We start from the raw sequence: 10,438 nt of genomic DNA, 5'->3' as shown, positions 1-10,438 counted from the left end.
GGGTTGATTGACAGCGAGGCGGACCAATGGTGACAGCGGGGCCGCGCGGTGGCGGCCAATGGGAGCGCGGGGGCTGGGAGGAGGCGGGCGCGCGGCGGCGGGCGCGGCGGCGGGCCGCGGCGGGGCCGGCGGCGGCGGCGGCGGGAGGATGCGGGCGGGCGGCGGAGCGGCGCGGGGGGCGCTGGCCGTGGCGCTGCTCCGCCGCTGCCTGCTGCTGGGCCCGCTGGGGATGCGCCCGGCCGGCGGACAGGAGGGTGAGTGGGGGTTGCGAGGCAGCGGCGGCGGGGGATCCCGCACCGGGACACGGCACCGGGAGTCCCGCTCGTACCGGCACCCCTCGGGGATAAACTTCCAGCGACGGGATGGGCCGTGCGCCGCGCCCGGGACGGGGACTAGGTTCGGGATGGGGACCGGCACCGGTCGGGGGCCGGACAGACTCCCGCCTGCCCCGGTACCGATGGGGGACGGGCTCCTCACTGTGTCCGGACCGAGATCGGACCGGGATGGGCTCTCCGGTACCGATCCGGGATGAGATCCCTGCTGTCCCCGGACTGGGACCACAGCGGGACGGTGTCCCCGCCGTCCGTCCGCTCCCCTGCCGATCCGGGACGGGGTCCCCGCTGTCCGCCTGCCCCGGTACCGGACGGGACATGCTCCTTGCTGCCTCCTCCACCCCGCATTACCCCGGTCACGCACCCCCCTGGTCTCCCCGCAGCCCCCGCCCCGTGTCCCATCCCGCTCCCGGTGCCAGGGTGCTGCCGGCCCCGGGATTCCCGGGGTCGGCTCCGCAGGGCTTTCCCCGGGAATCCCTAATCCCCGGGAGCCCGACGCTGCCCCGGTTTAAGAGGATCGGCGGAGCTTACGGTGAGCGGGCAGCGGGCTCCATCCCGGGGGTGCTGCGGGGAATCCGGGGGGATTCACACCCACCGGGGAGCGGGAAGGCCCCCGCGGGGACTTTCAACCAAACCTTGTCCCCGAGACGTGCTTTTTCCCGGTGGCTCTTGTCCCCAACTCATCCGGGAGCGAGGAGACGGGGATGGGACACCCCGCAGCGTTGTCACCAGTGAGGGGGAAACTGAGGCACGGGGCAAGGGCTGGATCACGGGGGACGGAACCCACGAGCGATTTGGGAGATGTCCCACAGCGGGATTCCACCGGATCCCAAGGCCCCAGGGGGACACGGGGCAGCTCTCCCGGGGATGGCAGCGTGCCGGAGGCGGGAGCGTGCCAGACTTTTCCCGGAGCATCGCCCTGTTGTGTCTTTCCTGCATCCTGTGAGAAACCAAACAAATCTCCGACAGGGATGGCCCCAGCGGGGGCCGCGGCTTCATCCTCACCCAACGGAAATCCACTTTTCCCATTTTTTTTTTTTTTTTTGGCAAATTTGGTTTTCCATGCAGAACCCGATGACTCCGACCTTCCCTTTTGGAAATTCCCCCCAAATTTCTCTCTCCTCAGCACAGCAGACCTTCTGGGAGCTGCTTTCCCGGCAGCCCCGGGGTCCCCCGTGCCGTTGCCCCCGTCCAGCCTGTCCCCGGTGCGCCCCCCCCCCCCCCCAGCCCTGGAGGGCCTGATCCTTCCCAGCTCTGCCATAACGGGGGCCACTTTTCCCTCCCATGGGGGGAAATCAGGGATTTCACCCAGTCCCACATCCCTGCCCAGGGGTCATTCACAGGATAAACCCCCCCCCAGTTTGGCTGCTGGCCCCTTCCCACAGGCTGGGCAGGAGTGGGCTCTGTGGGAGGGGGGGGGGGGAGGCTGGCATCTTTCACCTCCGCCCCCCCCCCCCTTTTTTTATCCCTGCAGGATTTTCCCCCGCCGATGCTTTGTGCCGTCTCCGGGCGACGGCGAGGGGAGCCAAGGCAGGGGCAAAGCCGTGCCCGCCATCGCTTTTCTTTCCGGCTGCGCCGGGATGATGCTTGGCAGGAGCTGCAGCTTTTGGGGAATGCAGGGAGTGGGGGGGGGGAGGAAAGAACGATGGACACCTCCCCCCCCAGCCCACGCAGAGGGGCCGAGTGGTGCTTCCCTGCCCTTTCCTGCACCCCAATCCTGCCCCAGCTCCACCAGAAATCCCTTCAGAACACTTTCAACTCAAATTTCCGGGATATTTCCTCCTGCCCGGGGGCGGGGAGCCCGGAGAAAAGCCCCTTTTGTGGCGGGTGCTGGCGTCACCCCCGGGAGGAGGTGACTGGGATGCAGCTGCCCAAGGTCATCCTCAAGGTCAAGGCTGCAGCTGGGGGTTCCCGGGGGGCTGCTCAATGCTGTGGGGGCAGTTATTTCCCCCTTGCATCCTTTTGTAGCCCTTAAAATTGGAGTCCTCCTGGCCTGGGGGATGGAGAGGAGCTGGGGGTGCAGGTCTGCACTGGGTGGCTCTGGGGGAAACTGAGGCAGCTTCATCCCTGGATCCCCCTAGAGGAGTCCATCCCCGGTGGGAGGGGGGCAGCCAAAAAAGCCACCAAAAAGTGGTTTCAAACCGAGAAAACATTTGAAGGGGCTGCAGGTGGCCATGGGGTGTCCCCAGGGCCATGCCAAGTGGGGAAACTGAGGCAGGGAGCACCCTCGCTGAGTATGTCGTTCCCGTCCCCCCCCCCCCCTTTCATCTCTCCGCAGGGGATGGCTGTGGCCACACGCTGCTGACACCCCACAGCGGCACCCTCAGCTCCAAGAACTACCCGGGCACCTACCCCAACCACACGACCTGCCGCTGGCGGCTGCGCGCCCCCCCGGGCACCTCCCTCCTCCTGGCCTTCGGGGACATAGACCTGGAGCCCTCCGAGCACTGCGCCCGCAGCTCCCTGCTGCTCGCCGATCCCCAGGCTGGCACCGCCTACGGTAAGGGGGGGGGGTCCCCAGGGAAACTGAGGCAGCAGCTGTGGATGGGGCTGGGGGGGTGATATCACTTTACGGAAAGTCCTGGATAAGGAGAAGGTCAGGAAAATCTGGCTTTTTAGCTGATTTCATCATGGGAGAGAGGAGTATTCAAGGAGGGGGGTATCCAAAGATGGGGATGTCTAAGGAAGGGGATACCCTAGGATGGGGGTACCCAAGGAGGGGGATATCTAAGGAGGGGGTTACTCAAAGATGGGGGTACCCAAGGAGGGTGGTACTGGAGGACAGGGGTATCCGAGGAGGGGGGTATCCGAGGAGGGGGGTACCCAAGGAGGAGGGTACCCAAGGAGGGGGATATCAAAGGAGGGGGGTACCCAAGGACAGAAGGTATTTGAGGAGGGGGATATCTGAGGATGGGGGTATCTGAGGAGGGGGGTACCCAAGGAGGGGGCTGTTGCCTAGGCGGAGGGGGGGGACGGGACACCCAGCTGGGAGCAGATGCAGCCGCCGATTAATTAATTCCATCTGCCCAGCCGCTGCCTAAACACTTCCAGGATTTCCCCGGAGAGATTTAATGGTCTTGGAGGGATTTGACAGCACCGGGAGCACGGCGGGTGCTGGGGGAGACGTCTTGGGAGGGGGGGAGGGAAGCGTTAGCGCTGGGGTGTCGATGGGGTGGGATGGAGGAGCAGCCCCGAGGCGCGGTGAGGGGCAGGGGCTGGGCAGGGGCTGCTGTGGGAACCACGGGGTGGAAAGGAGCCAGCTTGGATCCGCCACGGCTCCCAGGACCGGGATTTTTCCCTGTTCTCCAGGGCTTTCACCCTTTTGGGGATGGTACCCAGAGGGGTGACAGCACGTGAGGTCCCTGTTCCGCATCCCCTCTGCTGTGGCCTTGGGGACACATTTGTCCCCGTCCCCAGGGACCCCAAAACCCAGAGACTGTCTGGCCCAGGCTGAGGCGTCCTGAAGCATCGTGGGAAAGGGGGGACCCATCTGGGGGACCCCCAGATGATGCTCCTGGGGGGCTGGCAGAGGTGGCCGGGCACACACAGCCCCTTTGGGTGCCTTCACCGGGGCCATGCGTGCCAGCGAGCGGGGGGTGACGTGGGGCCAGGCTGGGGTCTCGCTCCCTCGTCCGCGGCTGACGCCGGCCCTTGAGAAATCCCAGATGTTTTTCGGGAAGCGGCCGGCGCAGGCGGAGGCTGTGGGCTCTCTCCTGCTGACTCAGACCCCGGGTCTGGCGCCCGGCCTGGGGACGTGCCGGGGTCCCCATGGCGGTGGCAGCCTCCAGCCCACGGCTCGGCCGAGGGGTCCCTGGCACCCAGGGGGGTCTCTGGAGCCACCGGCCGGGTGGGCACCGTACTGGACACGGCAGCGTCTGCCCAGGGCAGCGCTGGCATCTGGCAGCGGGTGGGAAATCTGTGCATGCGTGGCATCTGCATCTCATATGCATGTCATTTGCATATCACGTGGAGCCCCCAGAACATCTGTCACCCTGTGACATCCCTGTGCACGTGGATGTCCCACATCCCCCGGGCTCAGCCTCTCGGTTAAATATGACCCAGGCAGGGTGAGGGTGTGGGTCGGGGTGGGGAAACTGAGGCACAACATGACCCTGCCGGGGGGGTTTCACTGCCAGCACCATGGGGACATGGGGACACAGGGACACAGCTCCCTGTCCCCAAGGCTTCGATGGCATTTGCTCAAAGCATCTCTGGGCACCCCAAGGCCCCAGTGATGGGCATGACCCAGAGCAGAGAGATGGAGGGGGGAGCTAGGGTGACGGCAACTGGGGACTGGGGCCACCTCTTGTCCCCAGCTGGGACCAGGGATGTCCCCAAGGAACCTGCCTGCTCGCTAAGCCGAAGTTTTAATCAGGGAGATGGAGACTGCAAATTAATTTGGATTAAACGGGGAGGATTTAGGAGCAGCTTCAGCAGTGCCTGTGAAAGGGGAGATGGGGAGGGGACAGGGACACAGCCCCCATTTTGGGGTCTCGTGGGGCCACGCCGTGCCTGCCAGCCCTGGCAGCGGGGGACGTGGTGGCAGACGCCCGATAAGAGGTGGTGGCCACTCGTGCTCTCTGTCCCAGCCGCGGTGGAATGAAGAGGCCCCCGGGGGAAGCGTTTCTGGGAAACAGTGGGGGGTCTGAGCCCATCTGTCCCCGCTTGGGGAGGTGGAGACATCTTGGGGTGCCCCCCCCAGGAGCCTGGTCCAGCTCTGACCCCCTTACCTGGGGGCTGTGTCCCCCCGGTGCTGCTTGTGGCTGTGGGGGGACACTGCGGGGGGGAGGAGGTGGGGGACGGTGGGGACAGGGTGAGCTGCGGGGGGCTGTGCCCCAGGTCCCCCCCATAGAGTGGATGTAACTGCTCTGGGGATAGGACCACCCTGGGGTTGGACCACCCTGGCATGGAGCCACCCTGGCATGAGGTCACCCTGGGGCTGGACCATGCTTGGGTACGGGGCCACCCTCAGGATAGGACCACCCTGCAGCTGGGACCATCCTGGGGCTGGGACTACCTTAGGGATGGGACCACCCTGGCATGGGACCACCCTGGGGCACAGCTCAAATACCTGAGGCCCCTTGGCTGTGGCGAGGGCTGAGCCAGGGGAGGTGACATCCCGGGGTCCGGGTGCCCATGCCTGTCCCCGGGGAGCCCTGTCCTTTCCACGGCCCCGTCCCTGCCGCAGGGCCCTACTGCAGGAATGCCGTCCCCTCTGCCCCGCTCCTGGTGACAAACTCCAGCACTGTGACCGTCCTCTTCAACAGCACCAGCCACCGCTCGGGACGAGGCCTCCTTCTGTCCTATGCCACCTCCCAGCACCCAGGTAGGGGGGGAGCATCCCCCAGGGACACAGAGCGCCCCCCCCCCCCCCCCCAGGCTGTGTCTTGGCCCACGGCAGGGGACACAGCCAGGGGTGGAGGCAGCTCCTTGCTGACCCCAGGGTGGGCTCCCATCACCCCGAGCTCCCTGAAGACCCATGTTCTTCCTGGCTGGGGGAACAACATGGGAGACCCCTGGGCCACCCAGCCAGCTGGGACCTCCCCACAGCACCCTGGGACCCCCAGCCAGCCGGGACCCCAATATCAGGCAGAGCCACCGGTGTGGGGCCGATGGCTGCAGGGACCGAGGGGACATCCCTCCCTGCCCCTCTGGGATGGTGTGGCCTGGGGCAGAGGTGGGTGTTGCAGCTTGGGTGGGGGTCCCTCACCCTGGGGTGTCCCTGCCTTGCAGACCTGGTCTCCTGCCTGGTTCGAGGCACCCACTACACCCAGGAGCACGTCAGGTGAGTGGCCAGGGGGTGTGAGCGGTCATCCCCTCTTTGGTGTCCCCCCCACCTTGGCATCACTGCTGGTCCCCATCAGCCCCGGTTTCGTCCCCATCTTTCTCCCAGGGGTTTGGGCTGTGCTCGCCCCAGGGCTCTTGGGGTGCAACCACAATGGGATGGGGAGCAAAGCGAGTGTGGAGGGGGGGGGGATTCGGATGGGAGTGAGCCCTGACCGCCCCCCCCTCACCGTGTGTTTCAGCGCATACTGCCCCGCGGGCTGCAAGGACATCGACGGGGACATCTGGGGCAACCCGAGCCAGGGCTACCGGGACGTAAGTGCAGAGCCTGGCTCGCCCCACGGTCCCCAGCACGCGTGGCTACTGCTTGTCACCCCCCAGCAGACCGCAGGGGCTGGGTTTGGCCATGGGGTGCCCCATGGGGTGCTGGAGCCCCCTCATATCTCGGGGGCCGGGGGGGGAGGCTGCTCTCACCCCTGCCCTGCTCCCCGCAGACCTCAGTGCTCTGCAAGGCGGCCGTGCATGCCGGGGTGATCGCGGATGAGCTGGGGGGGCAGGTCACCCTGTCCCGGGAGAAGGGGATCACGCTCTACGAGTCGGCCTTCGCCAACGGGCTCCACTCCAAAAGGTGGGCGAGGCTGGGGGAGGGGTGGGGGGGGAGGCTGGAGACCCCCGGCTGCACCCCACACCCGGCTGTGGGGCACCTCTATGGTGACACTGGGGACCTGCCCCCACCTCGATTTCGGAGACGCCTATGGTTTGTTCACCTGGGGACCCCCCCTGTCTGATGCTCCCCCCACTTCCCTCCCTGCAGGGGATCCCTCTCCGAGAAGCGGCTCATATTCCACAAAGGTATTTTTTCCCCATTTCCCCTGAAATTAAGCCACGATTTTGGCTGCCAGGCCCGGTGCCACCCCCCCGTGCTGTGGCCAGTTGGGGGTCCCGGGCTCCCAGCCTGCTGTCTCCCATTGCCAGCCTGCGGCAACGTGCTGGAGGTGGTCGCCTTCAACGCCTCGTCCTGGTGGCACGAGGTGGACGCGCTGGGGCAGGACCGAGCCTGGGTGGCTGAACGGGCAGCGCTTGGCACCGCCGGCCACTCCTGGGCCACCGAACCCGGCTCCGAGGACGCCTGGCTGGAGCTGGACCTGGGCACCCGCAGGAATGTCACAGGTGAGGGCCAGCCAGGGGACCCCATCCCTGTCCCCGCACCACCCTGACCACTGTCCTCCCCATGGTGACACGGGTGCCAGCGTCACCGACTCCCCCAAAACTGCCCAGAGCAGTCGCAACCGCCCCCCAAAACCCCCACAAAGGACTGCAGCTCCTCGTGCTGTGGTTTTACTGGTGCAAACTGGGATGCAGACAGCACCAGCCCCCCCGGCTGTCTCCTGTCCCCTTTTTGTCCCTGTGCCCCCCTCACCCCCCCGCCATCCGCAGCCGTTTCTGGGACGAACAAGTTAATATTATGCTCTTGCATCTGGTGCCAACGAGCGCCTTTTGTTCGGCCGGAGCCTGCCCAAAGTGGGGGCTTTGTGCGGCGGCTGGCGACCGAGGGGAGGAAAATGGGGACATTGTCCGGCCGGAGGCTGGAGGAGGGAGGAATGTGGGGCTGGCAGCCCAGGCCGGAGGTTATCGGCTCCTGGGGGCAGAGTGGGGGGTCCGGCGCTCAGATCTGCCACCCAAATGCCCTCCTGGGGTCGGAGAGCCACCCTGCGGGGTGTTCCCCAGGGAGGGTGACATGTCCTGCCCCCACCTTGTGCCCTCCCAACAGAGCTGGGTATCCCAGAGATGGGGGTTATTCTGGCTGGGACAGCTCTGCTCCCTGCAATTGGGGTGTGTTGGGGCGCAGGGAAGCCCCCCCAAACCCTTCCCCAGCCCTGCACCCCCCAACTGACAGCAGGGCCCACCTGGGCTCCCCCTGCACCAACAGGCATCATCACAAAGGGCTCCTCTGAGCAGTACGACTACTACGTGACGTCCTACCGAGTCTCCTCCAGCCGTGACGGGAAGAACTGGAGACCCTACAGAGGCACCAGTGGCCAGGAAGACAAGGTGGGCATGGAGGGGACAAAGGGTGGGGGGCACAGACCCCCTGCCCGCGGATGTGTGGCCATCGGTTCCCTCTTCGCCCCCTCCGGCAGGTCTTTGAAGGAAACACCAACAGCCAGGAGGAGGTCTCCAACGCCTTCATCCCCCCCATTGTCGCCCGCTACGTCCGTGTCACACCCCAGAGCTGGCACCAGCGTGTGGCCTTGAAGGTGGCCCTGGTGGGCTGCCAGCCAGCGCGGGTCCGTGCACCCCGGCCCTATGGTGAGCCCCTGGGTGGGAGCTGTCACCCCCACCCCCTGCATCCCAAACGGCCCCCGGGGGTCTCCATCTCCCCGTGCACCCGGCGATGGTCCCACGCTCACAGTCCCCACTCTGCCCCGCAGTGCCCAGCATCCCCAAGGAGGTCCCCGTCCCCACCAGCGGCCCGGCCAGCCGCACCCCCATCCCCGGCGTCGCTCTGGACCCAGAGAAGGCAGGTGGGTGTCACAGGGGGGCTGTTCCTGGGGCGCAGCCTCTTCTTGTGGGTGCTGTAGGCACCGATGGACCCACTTGGGCTTTAAGACCCCCTCCGTGACAACACATTGATTTTCCTTCTCTGGTGGCCCTGGGTGGGCTCCTGGTACCCATGGGTGCAGAGGGGTGGGATGGGGCAGCTGGGGGCTGACGCTGCCCTCCCTCCCCAGACTCCACACTGCTGGTGATGCTGCTCATCGGCGGCTTCGTGCTCCTCTGCTCCAGCCTCCTGCTGCTGGCTTTCCTCTGCCACAGGAAGAGGTGGGTCCTATCCTGCCCCCCTGTTTTGCCCTGGGGGACCCAGCATCACCCCCTCCCCAAAGCCCAGCAGCTCCATTTGGCTGCTCGCTGGGTACCAAGGGGCGCAGCCCCCCGGTGCAGTGGGTTGGTGGTGGGGCACGGGGTGGCCAGGACCCCTCACTCCCATCTCATTTTCCCCTTGGCAGAAAGCCGGCGGCGGAGCTGAGCTGTGGGGTCACGAAAGGTAAAGTGTCCCCAACCCTTCACCAGCGGCACCCCAATTGCCGTGCCACGGGGCCAAATTCAGGAAGGGTGCAGCTGGTTTAACTGGTCTGCCCCCAGGCACAGTGTGTGACAACCAGGGGTTTCTGCTCTCTGCTCAGGGTACCCCAAACTGGAGTCGAGCCCGGTGTGCTCCCTGCAGAGCCTGCCACCCCCCGGCTCCGCACTGGCCTCCTTCCCCACGGTGGCTACGCCGGGGGACCTCAGCCAGTCCCATTCGCCAGGTAATGGGGTCATCGGTGTGCAAACAGATCCCTCAGCCCACACCTGCAGCCGTGTCCCCTCCATTGCACCTTGGGGACACCCTGGGGTCCCCATTTACCCCCAGCACCACTCTGATCCGATGACCCCTGTTCTGCATCGTGGTCCTGTGCAAAAGGGAGACCCTGGCAGGGTTTATTATTTAATATCTTTATTATTATTATTATTCCACCTCAGACACAGCCGTGGGCATTGGAAGGTGGGCACCAGGAGCCCTGCTCTGCCCTGGGGCAGAGGGACGTGCCTGTCCCCGTGGGGTGGGTGTCCTGCCCCGGCTGGGCTTTGACACACCTCTGCCCGGCTTTTCCCAGCCCCGGGGGTCCAGATGTGCCCATTTTCTGCACCCATGGGTGCCCCCAGCCCACCCACACCTGGAACAGCACCATGACCGCTATGGGGACAGTTGACCGCTGTGGGGACGGTCCCCTACTGTCCCCAGCTCAGACCCCACCATCCCCCTCACAGAATATGCCGAACCGGACCTGGTGCAGCTGAGCCCCGGTAGCCAGATGGGCCCCTCCACCTTCAAGCCGCTCCTGGACGAGGGCTACACGTTGCCGTTGGTCATGAGCCACTACGACGTGCCGGGAAAATATCACGAGTACGCCGAGCCGCTGCCGCCCGAGCCCGAGTACGCCACCCCCTTCAGCGAGCCCAATGGGCCCCACGGCATCCCGGGGCTCCCCGTCGCCCCCTCGGTGCGGTACGATGCACCCACCCCCCGAGCTGGGGACGGGGGGATGGAGCGGACTGCGGGGGATGCCCCCTCTCCAGAGGGGTCCCAGGTTGGGGACTGTCCCCTCTCACACGTGTATCACGAAGCCTTGTGAGCGAAGCGGGGGGGTGGGCGTGTCTTTTTTAAGAACAAATCTATTTAAATATATATATATTATATATCCGTACGGTTACCGCTCCCGCCCCGCTGCGCGGCCCCTACTCAAGCACCTCCCGCAGACCCCACCGCAGGGCCGCTGGCC

At 66.0% G+C, this 10,438-nt stretch overlaps 1 protein-coding gene across 1 annotated transcript; it reads left to right on the top strand.

Moving 5' to 3' along the window:
* The first annotated feature begins 148 nt into the window (after window positions 1–148).
* LOC141474302 (discoidin, CUB and LCCL domain-containing protein 1-like) lies at window positions 149–10,291 on the top strand. The gene is given in 16 exon segments (XM_074162144.1): window positions 149–254; window positions 2,611–2,832; window positions 5,521–5,658; window positions 6,066–6,117; window positions 6,359–6,431; window positions 6,611–6,744; window positions 6,865–6,968; window positions 7,092–7,286; window positions 8,047–8,168; window positions 8,258–8,426; window positions 8,549–8,641; window positions 8,849–8,964; window positions 8,966–9,030; window positions 9,125–9,162; window positions 9,302–9,424; window positions 9,927–10,291. Coding segments are annotated over 16 exon segments (2,115 nt in total).
* Window positions 10,292–10,438: the final 147 nt, after the last annotated feature.

Source organism: Numenius arquata, chromosome 21 (genome assembly GCF_964106895.1).
Source record: "Numenius arquata chromosome 21, bNumArq3.hap1.1, whole genome shotgun sequence".
Taxonomy (NCBI): domain Eukaryota; kingdom Metazoa; phylum Chordata; class Aves; order Charadriiformes; family Scolopacidae; genus Numenius; species Numenius arquata.
The sequence above is the reverse complement of the archived record's forward strand: the minus strand, read 5'-3'. Positions and strand labels throughout refer to the sequence as shown.